The sequence below is a fragment of the Natator depressus genome, chromosome 16 (assembly GCF_965152275.1).
Source record: "Natator depressus isolate rNatDep1 chromosome 16, rNatDep2.hap1, whole genome shotgun sequence".
Lineage (NCBI taxonomy): Eukaryota > Metazoa > Chordata > Testudines > Cheloniidae > Natator > Natator depressus.
In genome coordinates, this window is record NC_134249.1 from 3991634 (window position 1) to 4016457 (window position 24824).

The 24824-nt window shown below is 55.0% G+C and overlaps 1 protein-coding gene across 1 annotated transcript in view; it reads left to right on the top strand.

The window, feature by feature from the left end:
- Positions 1–24190, top strand: part of BSPRY (B-box and SPRY domain containing) — a 34657-nt gene extending 10467 nt beyond the window's left edge. Inside the window, exons 4-6 of the mRNA XM_074973484.1 lie at positions 10217–10242; positions 12344–12468; positions 22413–24190. Coding sequence (XP_074829585.1) covers positions 10217–10242; positions 12344–12468; positions 22413–22939 — 678 coding nt within the window. The 3' untranslated portion in view covers positions 22940–24190. The remainder of the gene's footprint in view (positions 1–10216; positions 10243–12343; positions 12469–22412) is intronic.
- The last annotated feature ends 634 nt before the right edge of the window (positions 24191–24824 follow it).

Genomic DNA, 24824 nt, shown 5'->3' on the forward strand with positions numbered 1-24824 from the left:
GCGGTGCCACGGCTTCGCTTTCCTGTCCCTGCCCCTTTCGCCTCCCCCGTCGGCGACCCTGCCGGGACGGACTCTACCAGCAGGGCCGCCGACGGGGGGAAGGGGCCGCGGCAGCGCTTTAAGGGCAGTCCTTTGCCACGACTGCGCTTTAACGTCGCTGCCCCTTCCCTTCCCTCCCCCATCGGCGGCCCTGCCGGGACGGACCCTACTGGCAGGGCCGTCGACGGGGGAGGCGAAAGGAGCAGGGAGGTGAAAGCGCTGCCGCGGCAACGCTTTACTGTGGGCTGGGTATGGGCCGGGGGGGTTCTTACCGGTACGCGGTACCGGCCCCCTTTCACCTCTGCCCTTTATCTAGGGTCTTGGTCGTCTTAGCCCTCCGCAGCACTTCTCCAAACTCTCCTCTGCTTCCCTCCAAACTGCTCTCTGCTCCAGCGCCAATCCGCTCTGCTCCAACTCCTCCAAACCGCTCTCTGCTCCGGCGCCAATCCGCTCTGCTTCAACTCCTCCAAACCGCTCGCTGCTCCGGCGCCAATCCGCTCTGCTTCAACTCCTCCAATCCGCTCTGCTTCAACTCCTCCAAACCGCTCTCTGCTCCGGCGCCAATCCGCTCTGCTTCAACTCCTCCAATCCGCTCTGCTTCAACTCCTCCAAACTGCCCTCTGCTCCAGTGCCAATCCGCTCTGCTTCAACTCCTTCCCCTGTCTGATTGAAGCAGGGGGGTTTTATCAGGTGACTGGCTTCAGGTACTTTAATTGGCTTCAGGTGCTTTAATTAATTTATAGCAAACTTCCTTACCTCTACAGGGAAGAAGGCTCCCTTCTAACACTCTCCTGCTGCCCTCTGGCCTGGGTATTTATTGCTTTTTTCCCCTGCTTTAGTTCCCCCCCCCCCCCAACCAGGCCAGACGCTTTTTCTTCATTTTTTTTTTTTTGCTGTTTTTCTTTGCTGCCATTCGAGTGCTGGTCAGCTGCCAGCTTGCCTGCCAGCCCCCCCACGCCTGCCTTCAGACGCTGCTATTGATTTAGCTGCAACCCCCGGAGGTGGGGGGGAGGACTGCCGACCCGCCTCCCCGGAGGAGGGGAGTGGACGCCCCCAGACCCAACTGTTTTGCTGTTCGTTTGTGGACCCGCAATTAATCGTCTTCTTATCTGCTTGGCATTTATGGAATGCTCCACAAAGCCCGGGAGGGAAGACAGCCAACAGAGGAATCGCCCAGGGAAGCTACGAATCATCGTGGAGGGGGCCGTAAGACTGAGTAACTTTTGAACTGTACTCTCATGTGGGGGGAGTTTGACTGTGTCTTAACTGCGTTTGTAGGGGCACAGGGCATGTGGCACGGAGCTGCCCCCCGATCCATCGGTGCCCCCCCCAACACTACTACAACCGTCATGGCCCCCCCGCCGTCCGTCCCTGCTGGCAACCTGCCGTCTGCCTCTGGCCTCAACTGCTTGCTTTGAATTCCATCGTCGGGACCAGACACAACAGCCGACCAAACAAGACTCTTTGGACAAAGGCGCGTGGGTCCACGCCCCCCCCCCCCCGGACTGCCCACCCCACAGTTTGCCCCTATTACCTGATCCTAACTCCTGTTTCCCTCCCCTGTCCAGTCTGACCCATTTGGCGCCCCCCCCCCGCCTGCAGCCCAACAGGGAGAAGTGGTTAATCTGTTTCCCCCTCCTCCTTCTGGTGTCTCCCCGTCTCTCCCTGATCACGATGGCGGGGAATGGGAGGGGTGAGGCCCCTCTAATAACCTCAGTTGCCCCTCCCCCACCTACCCCCCTGCCCAACCCTCAAGCCTCCCCCACCCCCCCCACTGCTGCCAAAACACCTGCCACCGCCCGTGCTGGGGCATCGGCAGCCGGAGGCACCGGGGCGACTAATGCCGCTGCTACGCCCACCGCCCCCCCAGATTCTAGGAGAGCCCCCCGGTTAGCCGGAAAGGCCAGGGTGCGAAGAAGGGGAAGGGCCCCGCCACAACCACCAAGCCCTCCATGGCAGAGGCTGCCCCCACCGCTGTGGCCTCGTCATCGACCATGGCATCCCTCCCCGCTGTTCCCTCCACCAGCTCTGCGAGTGTCCCTCCCCCGGCCCCCAGGGCGTATGCCCGGGTGGTGGCAGCACCCCCCCCCCCGCCTGCTGCCTCGTCGTCTCGCCCACCCACCACCTCCGCTACCATCAATGGCGGCCGGGGCCCCTTTCCCACCATGACCAGGAAGCACGGCGTCCGTTGCCTCCTGGTGCCCGCCTCGCCCCACGTGGAGACATACGTGCAGGCGTTGGCGAGGGTGGTAGGACCCACGGCTATTGTGGCGGCCTCCAAAATGTACGGGAAGGTCATCTTTTTCTTAGCATCGGAGGCTGCCGCCCAGGAGGCGGTGGAGAAGGGCCTGGTGGTGGGGGGGTATTCATTCCCCTGGAACCGCTAGAAGACCTGGGCGTCCGCCTAGTCCTCACCTCCGTCCCTCCCTTTCTACCCAATGCCGCCCTGTTACCCGCTCTCTCCACTCTGGGGAAACCCGTTTCTGTCATCAGCCTTCTCCCGTTGGGCTGCAAGGACCCCGCCCTCCGTCACGTCCTTTCGTTCCGCCGGCAAGTGCAGCTTCTACCGCCGGCGGCGGCGCGTGACGGAGAGGCGCTCGAGGGGTCCTTCCTAGTCCCCCACCAGGAAGCCCACTATCGGGTCTTTTACTCCACGGGAGAGGCCCGGTGCTACCTCTGCCGATCAGCGGGGCATGTCCGAAGAGACTGCCCCTTGGCCCGGCGGGGAGGGGCACCCGAGACCCCCGAGACCCAGCAGGACATCGGCTCCGTCATTGCCGACACCCCTGGCCACCCAACATCTGAAACCACCTCTCCTCCTGCTCGATCCACCGCTGCTTCTGCCGGGGCCCAAGAGACACCTCCCCTACAACGCCCAGATGAGCGAGGGAGCCCCGCCCTTGCTGTTAACAATCCGGCAGAGCCTATGGAGGAGGATGCAGCAAAGATATTACCGGGGATAGGAGAGGGCCCGCCGCAAGGAGAACCCCCCGCCCCTCGTGCTGCCTCACCGTTACCCCCTTGAGCCCCTGAACCATCACCTCTGCCCCCCGACACGACCCCTGCTAACCAGCCCCCAGATGATGCTATGGAGGGCTGGACCCTAGTCCAGGGGAAGCGAGGCAAGCGGAAGGCTCGAGCTCCGCTGCAACCATCCAATGCGGAGGCCCCCCGGAAGACCAGGAAGGGAGGCACTGACACTGAGCCTTCCGCTATGCCCACGAGTGAGATCCATCCGCCGGTGTCGGGAGGGGAAGACAAAATAGCACTGGAAGGTAGACCCTCCCCTCCGAGACCCCTGAGGAAGCCCCTTCTGCCTGAATATCACCCAAAAGCCCCGCGAACCCCAAAGCGACCGTCGTAGCGGGCGCCAGAGGGGAGACCCCCGGGGTGGCAGAAGACGACCTCTCCTCCATGTATGGGGAGATCGAGGCCCTAGGTTTGACCCCGGTCACCTAGGGAGAGAATGACCTACCTCTGGCTGGCCTCGATCTGGGCAACCTCACCACAGTCCCCCTTTCCCCATGCTCCCTCCCCCTAACCGCCTTCCCGGGCGAGCACCCTGCAGAAGGTGGTCCACCACCTGAGGCCATGGCTGCCAAATCCACCACAGAGCCTGCGCCTAGCATCACTGGGAGCCCCCTCCCCACCCCCTTAACCCTCGAATCTGTTCAGGAGGCACCACCTCTCAGCTGCTTGCCTCCCGAAGCCCAGAGCCTCGCTTCTGCCCCCGCCCCCACCTCCACCCCTGTCCCTGCCCAATCCACCTCCTCCTGCAATGCTATTGCCACCCCTGGGGTTATTTCTTTCCCGTTTTTTGCGGATTCCCCCCAAGGAGCAGCCTTTGCATTTTCCTGCCCCGACCCATTAGGAGCTGCAATTTTCCCTCCGCCGTCCTCTTCTACCCCAAGGCTTGAGACGGACCTAATAACTTTAGCCTGTCAGACGCCCCATTGGTGGTCTGCACCCTGCCTGCCCTCCTCAGCGGACCACGAGGCTGCACCAAGAGCCCCACCAGGGAATAACCTGGAAATCGCAACCCCACCCCCCCATGAGCTGCGAAAAGCGTTGTGAGAGTTTTTAGAAGACATCCGTGGCTCCTGCAACAGGGTACAGCTAGCTCTCTAGCGATGGGGGGACTTTGATCAACTCCTCCAGGCCACAAGGGCCCTGATAAAGGAGGGTAAAGGGAAAGGAAGGCACGGTGTCGCGGCCTACGGGTGGGCCTGCAGCTTCCGTGACAATTTACTCACTTACGGGATGGGTCACGGATTGTTGCGCGACCCACCGGGGGCCGCGAACACCCCCGCCAATAAGGAACCCCCACGCCCCCAGCCCTCCGCATGACGCCCCTCATTATTGCAACTTTGAACACCAGGGGCTTTAGGATGGCTCTCCGCAGGTCCCAGGTGCTCTCTTACCTTCGGGAAGGGGGGTACTCTGTGGTTTTCCTGCAGGAGACCCATACGGATCTGACCGCCGAGGACAGCTGGCGGCTGGAGTGGGGGGACGGGGTCTACTTCAGCCACGTCACGATTCGACAAGCTGGAGTGGCGACCCTGTTCTCCCCCAAGCTATGGCCCGAGGTGCGAGGGGCCACTGAGGCCGTGCCAGGCCACCTGCTGCCATCTCCGAGTCCGTATGGAGGGGCTCGTGGTCAACCTCGTTAACATCTATGCCCCGACAACGAGCCCGAAGCGGCCGCAATTCTATCGGCGGGTGTCCGACTTCCTCAGCACCCTAGATTTTCATGAGTGCTTAGTCCTGGGAGGGGACTTTAACACCACCCTCGAGGAACAGGACCGCTGAGGGGCCGAGCTGAGCCCGGCCGCCGCGAACATTCTCCGAGGAATAGTCGAACATCACTCCCTAGTGGACGTCTGGCGTGACCACCACCCAGATGACACTTCCACGTTCACCTTTGTCCGGGTGGAGGCCCATCGGTCACACCACTCTTGGTTGGACCGTATTTATTTATCCCGTTTCCATCTTTCACAGGCCCACTCCTCCAACATTTGGCCGGCCCCATTTTCCGACCATCATCTAGCCACCATAACAGCCTCCCTCCGTGCAGAGAGGCCGGGGCCGGCCTATTGGCACTTTAACAACAGCCTGTTGGAGGATGAGGGCTTCGTGACGTCCTTCCAGGAGTTCTGGCTGGCCTGGCGAGAGCAGCGGTGTGCCTTTCCCTCGGCGCGGCGATGGTGGGATCTAGGGAAGGTGCGCGCCAAGCTCTTCTGCCGTGACTGCACCTGGGGCACCAGCCGATGGAGAAATGCAGCGATAGAGCAGTTGGAACGGGAGGTCTTAGAGATGGAGAGGCGTCTGGCCGCCAGCCCCGAGGACCTGTTCCTCTGCGGAGCGTGCCAGGAGAAGCGGAGGAGCTCCGGGCCCTCGAGGACCATTGGGCCCGAGGTGCCTTTGTTCGATCCCGCATCCGCCTCCTTCGGGAGATGGATCGCGGCTCCCGTTTCTTCTACGCCCTTGAGAAAATGAGGGGGGCCAAGAAACACGTCACCTGCCTTCTAGCAGAAGACAGCGCCCCCCTCACGGATCCGGTGGAGATGTGTGGGAGGGCCCGTGACTTCTACACAAGTCTTTTCTCCCCGGATCCAACCAATCCTGGCGCTTGCAGGGTGCTCTGGGAGGAACTCCCCACGGTCAGCATGGGCGACCGAGACCGACTAGAGCTGCCTCTCACCCTGGCCGAGTTCTCGGAAGCCCTCCGCCGCATGCCCACCAATAAATCTCCGGGCACGGATGCGCTGACCGTGGAGTTCTACTGCGCGTTCTGGGACATCCTCGGCCCAGACCTAGTCACCGTCTGGGCCGAGTCTTTGCAGAGCGGGGTCCTCCCTCTTTCGTGCAGGCGAGCCGTGCTCACCTTGTTGCTGAAGAAGGGGGACCTCCGCTACTTACGAAACTGGCGTCCCGTCTTGCTCCTTAGCACGGACTATAAAATCGTAGGGAAAGCAATCTCGCTGCGGCTAGGGTCCATGCTGGCGGACGTGATCCACCCAGATCAGACCTATACTGTCCTGGGTCGCAGCATTTTTGACAACCTATTTCTAGTCCGAGATCTTTTGGAACTCGGGCGTAGAGACGGTCTGTTGTTCGCCCTCCTGTCTCTCGATCAGGAGAAGGCATTCGATAGAGTGGACCATGGGTACCTCCTCGGCACTCTGCAGGCATTTGGATTCGGACCTCAGTTTGTGAGTTTTTTCCAGGTGCTGTACGCTTCCGCGGAGTGTCTGGTTAGGCTCAACTGGACCCTGACCGAACCGGTCAGCTTCGGGCGAGGAGTACAGCAGGGGTGCCCCCTCTCGGGCCAGCTGTACACTCTGGCGATTGAGCCCTTCCTCTGTCTCCTCTGCAGGAGGTTGACGGGATTGGTGCTGTGGGAGCCGGAGCTGCGGCTGGTCCTGTCGGCGTACGCCGATGACGTGCTCCTCGTGGTCCAGGACCCGGGCGACTTGGCGCGGGTGGAGGCTTGCCAGGCCATCTATTCGGCAGCCTCCTCCGCCCGAGTCAACTTGGTCAAGAGCTCTGGCTTGGCGGTGGGGGACTGGCAGCGGGTGAGCTCCCTCCCACCCGCGCTTCAGACCATCCGGTGGAGCATGGGTCCGCTGCTCTATCTCAGCGTTTACCTTTCTGCCACTCACCCTTCTCCGCCGGAGAACTGGCACAATTTAGAGGGCGGGGTGATAGAGCGGCTCCGGAAATGGACGAGGCTACTCCGATGTCTCTCCCTCCAAGGGAGAGCGCTGGTGCTTAACCAACTAGTCCTGTCCACGCTCTGGTACCGGCTCAACACCCTGGTCCCGGCCCCGGGTTTCCTGACCAACCTCTGGACATCGATTCTAGAGTTCTTTTGGTCAGGAATGCACTGGGCCCCTGTTGGGGTTCTTCATCTACCCCTGGAGGAGGGAGGGCAGGGCCTGAAGTGTCTGAACACTCAGGTCTGTGTCTTCTGCCTCCAGGCCCTGCAGAGGCTCCTTTATAGTGCAGGTAGTTCGACGTGGAGCATACTGGCGCACGCCTTCCTGCGCCGCTTCCAAGGGCTCCGATACGACCGGCAGCTCTTTTATCTGTCCGAGAGGTTTTCCGCGAGACCGCTCTGGGCTGCCAGTCTTCTACCAGGACCTCCTCCGGACCTGGAAACTGTTTTCAATGACCAGGTCCGTGGCGGCCACCGGGGGAGCAGATCTCCTTGCGGAGCCCCTGCTACACAACCCCCAGCTCCGTGTGCAGGTGGCGGAGTCCCGCTCGGTGCACCAGAGTTTGGTCCTGGCGGAAGTCACGAGAGTTGGAGACCTCCTGGACTACAACCGGGGAGACTGGCTGGATCCCCTGACGCTCGCCCGGCGCATGAGGCTCTCCAGACCTCGTACCCCCCGGCGCGTACTTCAGGAGGTGAAGGCCGCCTTGACACCCGCTGCTCGGGCTTATCTCAACCGAGCCCTGCGCGAGGGCGCACCCCGCCCGCCCTCTACCCCAGGCCCGCCGGACCTTTCAATTGGGCCCCTACGCCGTAGATCCCAACAAACCCCTCACCTTTTCACTGCGAGCCAGCTGGATGAACTGCAGCCGGTCAGCTTCCAAATCGCGCCACGGGAACATCTATATACACTCACGCTTCACACCCTTCACGCCCACACCCTGGTGTCCCGCCGTGATACAAAGTGGTGGGACCTCCTGCCACCTTTGGAGGGTGAGCAACCCCAGTGGGCCAGCCTGTATTCCACCTTGGTCCCGAGGCCCGTCGGGGACATTAGTTGGCGGTTCCTTCACGGAGCTGTGAGCACGGGCGTGTTTTTGGCACGGTTCACCCCCATCTTGGATACTTGCCCTTTTTGCAACGTGAGGGAAACCCTGGGGCACGTATATTTAGAGTGTGCCAGGCTGCAGCCCCTTTTCCGGCTCCTCACGAATATTTTATTACGCTTTTGGCTACACTTTTCCCCTCACCTTTTTATCTACACCCTCCCCATCCGTGGCCCCACAAAGTTGCGGGATCTCCTGGTTAACCTCCTCCTAGCCCTAGCTAAAACAGCCATTTATAAAACCAGAGGGGGGAGGTTGGCTAATGAAGCGTCCTGCGATTGTAGGGCCGTTTTCTGATCCTCGGTACATTTACGTATCCGGGCGGAGTTCCTCTGGGCGGCGTCCACCGACTCCCTTGATGCCTTCGAGGAGCGGTGGGCGCTGTCCGAGGTTCTCTGCTCGGTGACCCCATCCGGTTCCCTCCGTCTGACCGTTTGATTGAGGGGAAGAGCAAGAGCCTAGCCCCAGCCGTTGCCGCTGTGGATACCATCATCACTGTCACCTAGGAGGGGTCCTATCACACGTGGTGTACGTCCCTCCCACCCCCAAACCACCCACCCTGCAGCCGTGCCCATCTTGTCGGGCACCCTCAGGAGAGGAATAATCGGTGACACTGGGAGTGGCACTAGGTAACTCGAGGGGGTGGAAGACCATGAGTGTTGAGGAAGCCCCCCTGCTCTAGACCACCAGGTAACTCAGGAGGGTGGAAGACCACGCGTGTCGAGGAAGCCCCCCCGCTCTGGGCCCAGGCTAGCCTGAACACTTCTCCCTCCTGAAGGCTGTTGTGTTATACCTTGTGTTTTCTTTTGTTTTGTTGCATAGTTTTGCTTTATCCTTTTTGGTGATTTCTTGTAAGTGTTACACATATAAAATTCTTTTCTGCTTTAAAAAAACAAACAAACACTCTCCTGCTGCCGTCTGGCTATGCTGTATCACACCACCTTATAGTCCATTCATCCAATCCATACTTTTTTTATCTTGCTGGCAAGAATACTGTGGGAGACCGTATGAAAAGTTTTGCTAAAGTCAAGATATATCACATCCATCGCTTTCCCCATATCCACATGCCCTTGGTGAATCCATGATGATACCAAATTATTCAAGATAGTTCGGTCCAAAGCTGACTGCGAAGAGTTACACAGAGACCTCATGAAACAGGATGACTGGGCAAGAAAACATTGATAAGTGGAAATTAATGCACATTGGAAAACATAATACCAACTATACATACAAAATGATGGGATCTAAATTAGCTGTTATCACTCCAGAAAGAGATCTTAGAGTCATCGTGGATAGTCCTTTGAAAACATCTGCTCAATGTGCAGTGGTAGTCAAAAAAGCAAACAATATTAGGAACCATTAGGAAAGGTATAGATAATAAGACAGAAAATATAATAATGCCTCTTCTTAAATCCATGGTACACAGAAACCTTCAATGCTGTGTGCAATTCTGGTTGCCCCATCTAAAAATAAATAGATTAGAATTGGAAAAGGTACAGAGAAGGGCAGCAAAAATGATAAGGAGACTTCTGAGACTATTGATTGCCACAATCTCAGCTTTCATTAAAAAATACATTAGTTTCTAGCTTTAATGGTTGCAGAGAGAAGCTTTAAAATGGGACCAGAATGCGCCTTAAAAGCTCAGATGGCAATAAAATGAACACACTTTTGATTATTTTTAGGAATCATGTGATTTCTATGCTAATCTCCTGATTTGGAGGCTGAACTCACGAGTTCTGAGTCTTGGGATAGTGAGGCTGTCGTGATTCCAGGCCCTCAGGAAAATATGAGGAGAAAATAAAAAGACTGGGGCTGTTCAGCTTAGATAAGAGTCGACTAAGGCGGGGTCTGACAGAGCCTATAAAATCGTGATGGGGGAAGTGTTATTTACTCTTCACATAGCACAAGAACCAGGCGTCGCCCCGTGAGATGAACAGGCAGCAGGTTTAAAACAAACATAAGGAAGCATTTCTTCACACAACGCACAGTTAACCTGTGGGACTCATTGCCAGGGGATGTTGTGAGGGCCAAAACTATAACCAGGTTAAAAAAAGAATTAAGTAAGTTCTTGGAGAATAGGTCCACCAATGGCTATTAACAAAGATGGTCAAGGATGCAACCCCATGCTCTGGATATCCATATCTTCTGACTGCCAAAAGCTGGGACTGGACAAGAGGGGATGGGTCACTCCATGACTGCCTGTTTTGTTCATTCCCTCTGAAGCACCTGGCACTGGTCACTGTCAGCAGACAGGACACTGGGCTAGATGGACCATTGGTCAGACCCAGAATGGCCGTTCTGATGTTCTTATGAGAATTTCAGCTTTTATGATTGTCTCTCTCCTTGTCCCCAGCACGCGGAGCAGGAGATCTTCGAGAGGTGAGTAACCAAAGTTCACGGCCCCTCCTTACTTGCCCTCTCCATTCTGTGAGCACAGCGGCTCAACATAGAGCAGCGTGTCATTGCCAGGCATCCGGTGACACTGACCTTTTCCTGACTGGTGCTGCGATTGGTCAGGGCATAGTGCCAGAGGGCTGAGAAGTTGCATGCACATAAAATGCCCCTTGCCCAAAATGTCCCACTGTGGCTTTGCTTCACATGCTGCACTATGGCTCAGACATGGGGACCTAAATTCTTACATTTGGCACCTAGAAATCCTGGTGGCCAGGACATACCCAATGGATCTAGAAGGAGTAATGCTGATTTACACACATGCCTGGGACATGCTCGCATGTGTGTGTTGCACACGTAGGCACACCTTTTTTCACTTTCGGCAGATATACTTGATTATTTGGGGCTTTATCTAGCTCCCTGTGGACAGGCCCAGTACAGCATTGCACAGAGGAGTAACAATTTAAAGCTGTCTTCAGATTTCCTAGTTGCGGGCTCTGCATTCACGCAGCCTCCTTATTAAACAGACATATGAGGTGCAGAGTGAGAGCCTGGCAGTGCCCCTGGTACCAAGCACCCATTGCTCTGTGCATTTCACTGCTCTTGAGAAAGGGAACCTGACGTGAATTGCATTGTGGCCTAAGGCGATGATTTTACAACTAGGATTGAAATTGGGCTGTCCTTCATTGGGTGCTTTGAGTGTCCCCTAAGGGTAGTTCTAATTATAGTACTTCTTAGCACTACCTGGAATCCTGATTATTTACTCCTGAGGGCATTCTGTGTCAAAAAAATAAAAATTCCATGCACACTATTTTAAAATTCTGCAAATTTTATTTGTCAAATAAATGTGGAGGCTCCAGCATGGCACTGGGGAGCACAGGCCACTGGCTGCACAGAGGTGGGAGATCACTGTGCAGGTGCACCCCGGGATACGGATTCAGCAGTGAGGCTGCACCCAACCCTGATACAGCGCAAGGACCAGGCCTGCCCCAGAAATACACCAGGGCCCTTCCCCTCCATGCCAGGTGCACCAGGTGTGGGCAGGCAAGCTCAGCAAGGCAGGATCCAAGTGTGGAAGGGCTTCGTTTGGGGGAATCCAGGTGTGAGTTGAGAGGGTTCTGTGTGGGGCAATCTGGGTGTGGGCAGCTCAGTGGGGGATCTGGGTGAAGGGGGGATCTGTAAGGGAAGAGGAAGCCCCATCCTCTCCAGCCCAGCCAGGACTAGGAGCTGAGCCTGGTGCAGGGTAGGAGCCATCAGCCGTGTCTTCCCCAGTCCCGCCCCCTGCCTCACAGTGATTTACCTCTCTGCTGGCTGCCGTGGGTACCAGAAACATACTGCTGGGGAGGGTTACATGACTGCTCTTGTAGCTTCCCTTTGTTTCACTGTCAGAAAGTCAGTTTTCTGCGGGGAAGCAAAGAAATCTGCGGGGGACATAAATTCTGCACATTCGCAGTGGCGCAGAATTCCACCAGGAGTAATTGTTGCACATTTCTGCCTTCTGCCTAGCTTTAAAGCCTGAGCAATAAAGCATGGCAGGTGATTAGCAGCAAACTTCAGGGCCTCAGCCTTTCCTTACGAGCCCAATAAACACCATGTGTGTGCCACTTACTACATGGATTTGTCTCCTTTCCATGCTATGTCAGATCCTTCAGGAGTCTCAGCATGTTACTCTGCTGGCTGTCCCTACCCCACAGTCTATAGAAGGCCTTACGGGAAAATCTGATTGGCCCACCTTAGCACATTCATTGTACACCTCCATTCTGTGGAGCTGTGTCAGACCGATTTGCTCTTTATTGACTGGACATGTGGGAAGCTGAATGACTCATGGATATTGGGGTTTCATTTTAAAATGTCAATGTCTGTTTGTAACTGCCTGGAGTCAAACCCCCCTGAAACCAGCACTGGGGATTCTAGATGAAGAGACACCTCGTCCCTGGTGTAACTTTGCTGCATTCAGTCGTACCCCAGGGATGAACTTGGCTCGGTATTGTTGAAGTAGTTCCTTGTGACTTTAGTTTGTGTGTGTATCTTCCAGCACCTGACACTAAATCAATCCATTTCCTAATAAATCCTCTCTTTCATTTCCTAGGACAGAGGCAGCGGAGGGAATCCTGGAGCCGCAGGAGTCCGAGAAGTTAAACTTTAATCAGAAATGTGTTCAGAGTCCATTACTGCACCAGCTGTGGGCCTCTGCTGTTCTCAGCTGTGCCACAGGTCAGTGTCTCGCTCACAGCCGCGCATTCCTCTGGGGACTCCTGGCAAGTTGATTCATTCTGTGCCTAAGCAAACATCCTGGCTGCCTGACATTACTGCTCCCCAGGTTTGTGTGCGTGGCAGCAAGTGGGTGTCGAGAGTCAATCTGTAACTTCAAAGCATGCTTCAGATTCACTGCATGCACAAGTGCACTTTACACCAGAGAGATCATAGAATCATAGAATCATAGAATATCAGGGTTGGAAGGGACCCCAGAAGGTCATCTAGTCCAACCCCCTGCTCGAAGCAGGACCAATTCCCAGTTAAATCATCCCAGCCAGGGCTTTGTCAAGCCTGACCTTAAAAACCTCTAAGGAAGGAGATTCTACCACCTCCCTAGGTAACGCATTCCAGTGTTTCACCACCCTCTTAGTGAAAAAGTTTTTCCTAATATCCAATCTAAACCTCCCCCATTGCAACTTGAGACCATTACTCCTCGTTCTGTCATCTGCTACCATTGAGAACAGTCTAGAGCCATCCTCTTTGGAACCCCCTTTCAGGTAGTTGAAAGCAGCTATCAAATCCCCCCTCATTCTTCTCTTCTGCAGACTAAACAATCCCAGCTCCCTCAGCCTCTCTTCATAAGTCATGTGCTCTAGACCCCTAATCATTTTTGTTGCCCTTCGCTGGACTCTCTCCAATTTATCCACATCCTTCTTGTAGTGTGGGGCCCAAAACTGGACACAGTACTCCAGATGAGGCCTCACCAATGTCGAATAGAGGGGAATGATCATGTCCCTCAATCTGCTGGCAATGCCCCTACTTATACATCCCAAAATGCCATTGGCCTTCTTGGCAACAAGGGCACACTGCTGACTCATATCCAGCTTCTCGTCCATTGTCACCCCTAGATCCTTTTCTGCAGAACTGCTGCCTAGCCATTCGGTCCCTAGTCTGTAGCGGTGCATTGGATTCTTCCATCCTAAGTGCAGGACCCTGCACTTATCCTTATTGAACCTCATCAGATTTCTTTTGGCCCAATCCTCCAATTTGTCTAGGTCCTTCTGTATCCTATCCCTCCCCTCCAGCGTATCTACCACTCCTCCCAGTTTAGTATCATCCGCAAATTTGCTGAGAGTGCAATCCACACCATCCTCCAGATCATTTATGAAGATATTGAACAAAACCGGCCCCAGGACCGACCCCTGGGGCACTCCACTTGACACCGGCTGCCAACGAGACATGGAGCCATTGATCACTACCCGTTGAGCCCGACAATCTAGCCAGCTTTCTACCCACCTTATAGTGCATTCATCCAGCCCATACTTCCTTAACTTGCTGACAAGAATACTGTGGGAGACCGTGTCAAAAGCTTTGCTAAAGTCAAGAAACAATACATTCACTGCTTTCCCTTCATCCACAGAACCAGTAATCTCATCATAAAAGGCGATTTAGATTAGTCAGGCATGACCTTCCCTTGGTGAATCCATGCTGACTGTTCCTGATCACTTTCCTCTCATGTAAGTGCTTCAGGATTGATTCTTTGAGGACCTGCTCCATGATTTTTCCAGGGACTGAGGTGAGGCTGACTGGCCTGTAGTTCCCAGGATCCTCCTTCTTCCCTTTTTTAAAGATTGGCACTACATTAGCCTTTTTCCAGTCATCCGGGACTTCCCCCGTTCGCCACGAGTTTTCAAAGATAATGGCCAAGGGCTCTGCAATCACAGCCGCCAATTCCTTCAGCACTCTCGGATGCAACTCGTCCGGCCCCATGGACTTGTGCACGTCCAGCTTTTCTAAATAGTTTGTTAGTGGGAGTTCCTCCCCTGCCGGTCATGATTCTCTCAGCAGCAGCGATCACTAAAGAGAACAGAGCTGATCCTTGTTTGCTTCAGCAGGGAGAAGCTAAAGAGAAATGACCTGAAGTACAAACGTGAAGCCAGCTCCTTCGAGCAACACTGGCCCAGAGTGGAGGCCCCAGGCCTAGCTTTAAAAGACCTTATGTTAATAGCAGTGTTGCCAAATCTCACCACTTCATTGCAAGGCTTGTGGATAGCAGCTATTTTACTTACAAACCCAGCTCCTGGAGACTATTGATTATGTGAAAAATAAATGGTTGCAGAGAGAAGCTTAAAAATGTGACCAGAATGCTCCTTAAAAACTCAGAAACCAGAAGGCAATACAAAGAGCCTGCATTAGATTATGTTTAGGAATCATGCTGTTTTTTTTAAGCTAATCTCCTGATTTGGAGGCTGCGCTCATGATTTCTGAACGTTTGGGGTTGGTGAGGCTGTAGCAGAAATGAGTGCATGGACTCAAGAACATATCTCCCTGAGCCTGAGCACGGTTTTGGAGGGATTTGAACGCATCCCTGCAGAATTTGCAGCCCAGATATTGCAGCCTTGGGGTAGTGGGTGAGAAGCAGAGAGGGAAACTGACTAAAAGCCTTGCGGGGCTGGGTACACTGAAGTGCAGAAAGGTAACAAACCTCAGAAATGACCATACTGTACCTCCCTTGCATGGTACAGTCTCTCTGGCCTCAGTAGCTCAGGTGCTGTTTGGAGCGGGGCTTGCTTTTAAATGTATGGACCAAAATGTTCAAACGCAGGTGCCTGGAATTAGAGTCCAGGGGTGACATTCTGGCCCCACTGAAGTCAGTGGGTGATTTCCTGGGGACAAGATTTCAGCTGTGGAGCCTAAATCTGGATTTGGGAGTCTAAATTCATGTATGCAGGTTTGAAGACGTAGGCCCTGATTTTTAAAAGAAATAAAATATGCTCCAAACACATAAATACTTAATAAACTTCCCAGATTCAAAACCATCAGCTTAGTGTCTGTCTTCTCCCCAGAGCCCACGACTCTTGAACGTGAGCATGGCTACTCTCACCTGCCATATGAGGCACTTGGGTACCATAGTGATGGGCATGAGCTAAATACATGGATATGTCAGCAATGCAATGCTGTTGCAAAAAAAAAAGCAAATGCAATTGTAGGTTGCATTAACAGAGGCATGGCATGCAAGTCACGGGAGGTGATAGTACCGCTCTACTCGGCGCTGGTTAGGCCTCAGCTGGAGGATTGTGTCCAGTTTAGATCACCAATATGTGGAAAGGATGTAGACCAAACTTGTTCCTCTGTTTGTGCAGGGAAAGCCCCTGGCGGGCCTGGCCGGTTTGTTTACCTGCTGCGTCCGCAGGTTCGGCCAATCGCGGCTCCCAGTGGCCGCGGTTCGCTGCTCTAGGCCAATGGGAGCTGCTGGAAGTGGCGGCCAGTACGTCCCTCGGCACTGGGTTCAAACTACACAGCAGATGTAGACGAAATCTCAGGAAAAATATCCTAACTGTAAGAACAGTTGGACAATGGCACAGATGCCTGGGGAGGTTGTGGAAGCTCCTTCACTGGAAGTTTTCAAACGGAGGCCGGATAGCCATCTGCCTTGACTTGGATGGCTTAGTCACAATAAATTCTGCATCTGGGCAGGGGGTTAGACTAGATCAGTGGTTCTCAACCAGGGTCCGGGGTCCCTGGGGGGCTGCGAGCAGGTTTCAGGGGGTCCACCAAGTAGAGCCAGTGTTAGACTCTCTGGGTCCCAGGATAGGAAGCCAAAGTACCACCACATGGGGCTGAAGCCCAGGGCCCTGAGTTCCGCTACCCGGAGCTGAAGCCAGCGCCTGAGCAACTTAGCTTTGCAGGGCCCCCTGTGGCGTGGGGCCTCGGGCAGTTGGCCTGCTTGCTACCCCTTAACGCTTGCCCTGGATTTTATATGCAGAAAACCAGTCAGTGTGGCACAGCTGCCACGTGGAGTTTTTATAGCCTGCTTGGGGGAGCTCAGAAAGAAGAAGGTTGAGAACCCCTGGACTAGCTGACCCTTACGGTCCCTTCTCAGCCTGTAGTTCTATGATTCTATGTAGCGCAGATAGACTAAAGAGGCCTCCCAAAGCATAGCTCACAGATTCAGAGATTTTAAGGTTATGGGGACCGTTAAATCATCTGATTTGATCTCCTGCACAACACAGGCCATAGGATTTCATCATGACGAAGGGCTGCTCAGCATGGGGAAGTTTACCAGCACAATCATACCAGTGTAATTACAGCTGTAGTTATACTGGTATAACTCCCTGGTATAATTCTGGAATAAGAGCGTCCACACAGGGAGTTGTTATACCAGTATAAATAAATCCCCCTCCGCAGACAAGCTGTAAAGGAGAGGCCCCAGCATGCAATGCTGTGCTTGGATCCAGATGTGCCTGCTGGGAAGGGTAGTCTCTGGGAGCTGCCCCTCTGTATTAAAGATGAGAGATCCTGCATTCTGCTCCACTTTGTGAAATGCAGTGCCAACCTACGTAAGAGGGTGTTAGTGATAAATTGTTCTCCTTATCCACTGAGGACAGGACAAGAAGCAATGGGAGCAAGGGATGTTTAGGTTGGACATTAGGAAAAACTTCCTAACTTCTCAGGGTGGCTAAGCGGTGGAACAAATGGTCTAGGGAGGTTGTAAAATCTCTGTTATTGGAGGTGTTTAAGAATATGTTAGACAAACACCAGTCAGGAATGGACTAATTATTATGTAGTCCTGCCTTTAGTGTAGGAGACTGGATTACATGACCTCTTGAGGTCCCTTCCAGTCCTATGATTCTAGTTTATCTGCTGCTAATTCACCACTATTCCTGAGGGGGCTTGGAAACTACTCCTAGATTCATCTATCAATTCCAAGGCTAGAAGGGACTATCTAGTCTGACCTCCTCCATCACATAGGCCATAGAACTTCCCCAAAATAATCCATAGAGAAGATTTTTTAGGAGATAATCCAGTCTTGATTTATAAATGGTCAGTGTTGGAGAACCCACCTTTGGTAAATTGACCTTGGTAAATTGTTCCAATGGGTAATTACCCCCTGTTAAAAATATACAGCTTAATTTTCCAATTTGTCTAGCTTCAACTTCCAGCCATAGGCTCCTGTTAGGCCTGTGTCTGCTAGACTGAAGAGCTGTTCCCCACATAGGTACTTATTGACTGTGATCAAGTCACCTCTTAATAGACTGAGCTTAATAGACTGAGCTCCTTGAGCCTATCACTTTAAGGCAGGTTTTCTAACATAGAATCATAGAATATCAGGACTGGAAGGGACCTCAGAAGGTCATCTAGTCCAACCCCCTGCTCAAAGCAGGACCAATCCCCAACTAAATCATCCCAGCCAGGGCCTTGTCAAGCCTGACCTTAAAAACTTCAAAGGAAGGAGATTCCACCACCTCCCTAGGTAACGCATTCCAGTGTTTCACCACCCTCCTAGTGAAAAAGTTTTTCCTAATATCCAACCTAAACCTCCCCCACTACAACTTGAGACCATTATACCTTGTTCTGTCATCTGCTACCACTGAGAACAGTCTTGAGCCATCCTCTTTGGAACCCCCTTTCAGGTAGTTGAAAGCAGCTATCAAATTCCCCCTCCCTCTTCTCTTCCACAGACTAAACAATCCCAGTTCTCTCAGCCTCTCCTCATAAGTCATGTGTTCCAGTCTCCTAACCCTTTCTGTTCCTGCCCCCTCTGAAACCAAGGCAGCTGGCTCAGGTCATTAGACTACCATGCTCTGGGTACCAGACACTGGTTTGTTTCCCAGGTCTTACAAAAGTGATCCTGCCAGGTGCAGAACATCAGTGCAGCTGAGGGCGCTCAGCACCTGGCAGGATTAGGCCCAAGGTGAGGTGAGCATGCTATTCCCCCTCCAGCCCCAGCCCTAGCCCCAGCTCAGCCCAGCCCTGCATGTCTACCTGGGAGGAGGTGACTCACCTGCTCTCGGCCTTGTCTTTATGATGATGTCTTAAGACACAAAGCAAGTGAAATGGGGAAGGGCAAGGAGAGGCCCCAGCAGATAGAGTTGTCCGGCATGGAGGGAGCAGGACCAGGTGACTGAGCAGAGGAAGCTGCAGCCCCAGCTCTGTACTAGAGAATTTGAAAAGCAAATTGGCAGGGAATTGGGCAGTCGCACAAACATCAGCACCCTCCAGATCTGCTGAACCAAGTATCCCAGCTCAGCCCAGTCCAGCCCTGCATGTCTTCCTGGGAGGAGGTGATTCACTGGATCCCAGTGCAGATCAGATGAGGATGGGCTGCATGGAGAGAACATCCTGCACTGAAGCTGGGGGGAGGGATATGGCACCGTATACCCCAGGCAGGGCAGGATCATCAGCAAGGGCATTGGAGCCTTCCCAAAAGAGGAAAGGCCGGGGGCCCCTGCCCCCCCGAGGCCTCCCCCCTTCCCCCCAAGGGCCGCCCTGCCCCCCCTCGTCCCCTGGAGACTCCGCCCCCGGCCAAGCCGGAAGCAGAACCTGTCCCTCCCCATCCCAACCTGGGTGGGGTGGGGCCGAAAGCAGCCCCATGCCCATGTCTCTGCCCCCCAGGCCTCCCACCATAGCACAGGGGGAGGGACCCAGGCTCACCACAGCTCCCTGCGTGGCTCTCCCCAACCTGGCTCTGGGCAGGGCCTAGGGTTGCCAGGTGTCTGTTTTTTTACCAGAATGCCCAGTTGAAAAGGGATCCTGGCGGCTCTGGTCAGCATCGCTGACTGGGCTGTTAAAAGTGTGATTGGCGGGGCTGGCAGGCTCCTTACCCGGCTCCCCGGAAGTGGCGACATATCCTTCAGCTCCTAGGCCACGACTCTGCCTAGGAGCGGGCGGAACATGTCACTGCTTCCGGGGACCCCCCCCCCGAGGTAAATGCTGCCTGGAGCCTGCACCCCAACTCCAACCTCCTGCCCCAGCCCTGATCCCCCTCCTGCACCCAAACTCCCACCCGGAGCCCGCACCCCTGCCCCAGCCCTGATCCCCCTCCTGCACCCAAACTCCCTCACAGAGCACGCACTCTGCATCCCCTCCCACACCCCAACCTCCTGCCCCAGGCCTGAGCCCCCTCCTGCACCCCAAACCCCTCTTTCCCAGCCCCACCCTAGAGCCTGCACCTTGAGCTGGAGCCCTCACCCTCTCCGGCACCCCAACCCCCTGTTCCAGCCCTGAGCCCCCTCCTGCACCTAAACTCCTTCCCGGAGCCCACACCCCCTGCACCCCAACCCCTTGCCTCCTCCCACACCCTGAACCCCTCATTTCTGGCCCCACCCTGGAGCCCATGTCCCCAGCCGTGACGCCCCGCACTCCAACCCCCGGATCCAGCCTGGTGAAAATGAGTGAATGAGTGGGGGTGGGGGAGAGTCAGCGACAGGGATGGAGGACAGAGTGAGCTGGGGCAGGGACTCGGAGAAGGGGTGGGGCAGGGCAGGGGGCAGGGCAAGGGTGCTCGGTTTTGTGCGATTAGAAATTTGGCAACCTTAGTGGGGCCTCAGAGCTGCAGCCCAGCCATAAGAGCCGTGCGGGCAGCTGTGAAAGCCGCAGTAGACAATCCACCTGCCCGCGGTGCAGGGGGCCGGCCGAGAGCAGCCCCCGGCCTGTGTCTCCACCCCCCGGCCGCCTCAGCTAGGGCAGGGGAAGGGTCTGCGTGGTTCTCACAGCTGCCCGGGCTCCCCAGCCAGGCTTCATGCTGGCCTGGCCGGGGAGTGGGGCCTCGGGCAGGAGAGGAGGGAAGGAGGAGGCGGGGTCTGCCCCGGCAAAAAGTGGATTGGCCAGGCCCATCCACTTTCAAAAAGTGGGGGGCTATGGCCGGGGGGCTATGGCCGGAGTTCCCTGTAAGCTGCGTGGCCGCACAGTAGCCTATTAAGCGCTGTGCAGGCGTTCAGGGAACCCGCCCAGGCAGGACCTGCTGCGGCCACGGGAAGGGCGCCCCTATCCCGCGGCCCCAGCCTGGGAGCTGCTGCAGCAGGGAGAGGCACCTCTCCCCCCCAGCCCAGGTGCTGCTGCAGGGAGAGAGGGCTGGGGGGAGGCCTCTCTCCCCACTTTAGCCCCGGGGCAGCCTGCACCCCAACCCCCTCATCCCCGGCCCCACCCCAGAGCCCACACCCCCAGCTGGAGCCCTCACCCTCCCACCCCAACCCTCTGCCCCAGCCCTGAGCCCCTCATCCCAGGCCCCACCCCAGAATCTGCACCCCCAGCCAGAACCCTCACGCCCCACCACAACCCTCTGCCCCAGCCCTGAGCCCCTCATACCTGGCCCCACCCCAGAGCCTGCACCCCCAGCTGGAGCCCTCACACCCCTGCACCCCAACTCTCTGCCCCCGTGGCAGGGCTGGAAAACTGGCTATGGCCCCAGTAGCCCCCCTGCTTCCGGCGCCACTGATCATCAGCCGTGGTGAGAGGTAGAGAGATCCCAGCCAGAAGGGACCCAGGATCCTCTGCTCTGTGATGCTGGCTCCCTCTCAGAGCACGGGTCTAAACCACAAGCCTGTTGACTGCAATTCCTAGAGGTTTCATCCCCTCACAGCAGCCCTGCCTGGACCATGGATTCTTGACCGCTAGCTCCAAAAGGATCGCTGAAAGGGCTTGGCCATGAATTTTGTGCAGGAGGAATGTTCTGGTTTTGATTGGTAGCCAGGGCTGGGCAAGGGAATGACAAACTGCAACGGGGTGAGCGCCCCATGCCAGTCCCGGATGGGCCACCTCGAGCACTACGGGGTGGAGTGTGGCAGCGCTTAGAAGCCCCAGGCATGGCCCATGCCCTGCTGGTGCTACTGCTGTACAGACACTACCCCAAAAGCTGGTCCCTGCCCCACCAAGCCCCTTACCTCTTTGGGGAGGAGAGTCCAGTCTCTGGTGTCTCAGTCAAGGAGTGCAGCAGTGGGGGAGTTTACACCAACAGGGGGTGGCTGGCTGGGCTATGGATGGGCTCCTGCGCACTGGGAGTGGGGCCAAAATCCTCTCTGTGTCCCTCGTCTCCCCAGCCATCAGAGCTGAGTACTTGTCTGGTTTGCTAATCTTCCCGCCGCTGGGCCCAAATCAACCATTCAGCCCCCACTGCATTCTGAACAGTGAGCCAGGGCAGGGAACTGGGAGAGATGAGATGTGTCCTGTGCCTGCATCTGGATCTGCATCGAGCTGAAGCCAGCGCTTCCAGAGCTGGGTGGGAAAAGTGCATTCTCAGGCCACGTGCAGCCCCTGCCTTCATCTTGGAGAGCCCAGTGGCCAGGGGCCTAGTCACAAGTGGGCCTGGGGGGAACCTTGGGTGTTGGATATGCTCTTCGTCATATTATGCTTCTTGTTTGAAAGAGGAAGAAGCCTGCAGAGAGGCTGCCCTGGCACCAGCCCCAGCCAAGCCAGGAAACCCACTCGAACAGCTGGATCGGGTGCATCAGGTTGGGCAGGGGATCAGATGGAAGCCAGGCAGTAGCTGTGGATGGGTGGTGGCCTGTGAATGCACCTGCCTCCTCCCTGCTTGGAAACAAGTTTGGCCAGAGCTGCCAGCCCTGTAGCCGTGCTGCCCTGGTACCCACTGGGTACTACCCCTAGGGCCGAGGCAGAGGTCTCTCGTGCCTTGCCCTGCCCCCACTCCATCTGCAATGTGCTGAGAGCTTGAGGCTTCCTGCTCACCAGCCACCCTCAGCACAGAGCCACTCTAACCCCTGGGCCAGCGTCTCCCTCCCCTGCTGTGTCCCAGCAGCGGGGTGGGCGGGCACTGTGGAGGGGAGATGGCTTATAATGGATGGGATGGAGGGAGCCAGTCGGGACCGACTGCAGGCTACAGCTGGGAGAACCCCAGGAGCCAATGCCCAATGGGACTAGCTGGGGTATATTTAACTTGCGCAGGCAGAGTCCAGTCTGAGCTCAGCCCCTTCCCCAGTGTGTAGGGAGCACCCCTCTTCCCCTCAGGAGCTGGCCTGCAGGCCCTGGAAGATGGTGCTGCTGGGCGCCAGAGGAAGTCGCCGTGGCCCCTGCACAGGGCTACTGCCTAGGAAGGCCTATAAAAAGGGGAAACGTGGACATGAACCCAGCTCCCTCCCTGTCCCAGTGCTTTGCTGGGGAGACAGGCTGATCCTGGCCGAGGTCCCGCTGCTCAGCCTGTACTGATTGTTTGGCTTTCCTTGCAGGTTTGGAAGAGGTTCGCGTAGATGAGAAAACTGTCAGCCCCCTGCTGGCCCTGTCCGAAGACAAGAAAACCTTAGCATTCAGCTCCAAGAAGGCAAAGACCTATCCAGACTGCCCGGAGCGCTTCGATCACTGGCCCAACGCCTTGGGCACTAAGGCCTTCCACAAAGGGACCCATGCCTGGAGGATCAGCGTAGGCAAAAGCTGCGCGTACAAACTGGGCATTTCTTATGGCTCCTTGGAGCGCAAAGGGCCTGGCAGCGCAGCCCGGCTGGGCTACAATCCCTTCTCCTGGGTGTTCTCGCGCTATGACAAGGAGTTCTGCTTCTCGCACAACGGCCATCATCAGGCGGTGGAGCTAGTCAAGTGCCCCATACAGGTGGGCGTGCTGGTCGACTTGGATGGCGGGGAAGTGCTGTTCTATGACCCTACTGCCTGTGTCATCCTCCACTCGCACCGTGAAGCCTTTACTGCACCCATCTACCCCGTGTTTGCTGTGGCTGACCAGAGCATCTCCCTCATTCAGTGAATGAGGCCTGGCACAGGGGCAGCAGCTCACCCACCAGCTCTGTGGGGAAAAGGGGGAGCTTTCTGCAGAGACGCACAACTTGGCATGCCACCCGCTGGATCTTCAGTCACTCCAAGCAGCCAGGATGGGGCTGGCAGCCTGAATGCACTGATACCTTGTGTCCGGGATCCCAGGGGGGCCACACTGAAATTGCTCAATCAGGGCAAACTGCAACGAATGGGGCAGACGATCCCCCAAACTGGAGGTTATTTCTAATAATTAGATTCACCGATCCATGAACAAAACAGCTTCTATAATATCTTCCTGGTTACCCAGAAGCCACAAACACATCCAGCCCTGGGCTCCCACCCAGACAGCCCAGGCAAAGATGAGGATTACTGAAAATCATATTCATCATAAAAATAAGTTCTACCAAGCCCAAATGATTGGACACATTACCTGTCAGGTCAATGAATATTTCAGATCTTACCTAAATACATGCTTACAGCCAATTCTTATTAACTAAACTAAGATTTATTAAAAAAGAAAAGAGAGAGAGTATTGTATTATACATACAGATATAAATAAAATTCTTAGTTTCATAGTAGAGATGGTAAGCTTTAGAGTTGCAAAGAGTTCTTTCAGAATTATTTCCATAGGTTATTATTAAGGCTATGATTTAGTCACGGGTAATTTTTAATAAAAGTCATGGACAGGTCACGGGCAATAACCTGTGTTATTGTGACCTGTCTGTGACTTTTACTAAAAATACTCCTAACTAAATCTTAGGTGCTTAGGGGTGGCGCGCTCCAGCAGACATTGCTGCTCATGGGTGTGGGGGGCCGCCCAGGCGTCAGCCGCACCAGCCACTGCAGCTGCAGAATTCATGGAGGTTCCGGAAAATCATGGAATCCGTGACTCCCATGACCTCTGTGAAAGACTCGCAGCCTTAGTTATCATACAATGTCCAATGTCAGGGTGAGCCAAACTGGAGCTGGAGACCTTAGTCCTGTGACTCAGACTTCCCCTGATGAAGCTTAAGTGGAGCTGAGATACGGGATCAGGGCCCAAGAGTTCTTTTTATAGATCCCTGGCAGCCTTTTGCCAGCAGGTGTTCCTTGGGTGAACAATAGTGGCTTTGAAGTAAAACCTCCTATTTCCTAAGCACTACCAGTGATTAGTTGCATGGATTAACATAAGGCAACTGCCCATCTCCTGCCATTTGCAGATAGTTCACTATATACACCACAGAGAAATAAAGACAATGATATTACTACAGTCATGGTTCATCTCAATGAAGTAACAGAATACGGTGACAGACAGGAACTGTTTGGGTACATTGTCAACCTATAACAATATATATGTTAACACACATACAAAAATACAATCATTATCTGCTAAGATGTCTCTACAGGTTGAATCTGGGTTAGTTAGCCTGCTAGTGCTAAACCCCTTCTGGCTCAGTGTCACATATGTAAATAGGCTCTGGCTTCAGCCCAGGTGCCTGCTCTGAGCTTGTTTCTTAACAGCAATAGCCCCCTAGAATTCTTTCTAGGCAATCTAGTTACACTGGACTTGCCCTACAGGATCGGCTCACTGGCCCGTCTTGTTGCGTAGTCAATCTCTGGCTGGAGCCAAGCCCTGAAGCGGAAACGGCACATAATGCATCTGGCCAACTGCACAACACTGCACTTAGCGGGGAATAATCCATCCTTCCTGACCCTTGCACAAATCATCTTGTGCCTTGAAGCATGAGAGCTGATTACCCTGAGCTTAGCCTGCAAAACTGCAAATGTTTATTGGTCATAGAGTTATGCAGTTCTTTAACACTCCAGGATTTGCCATCTTGTCCTGCTCTCTGAACTGCATCAAATTTTGCTTTGGCCTAATCCCTTTGACAACGCTC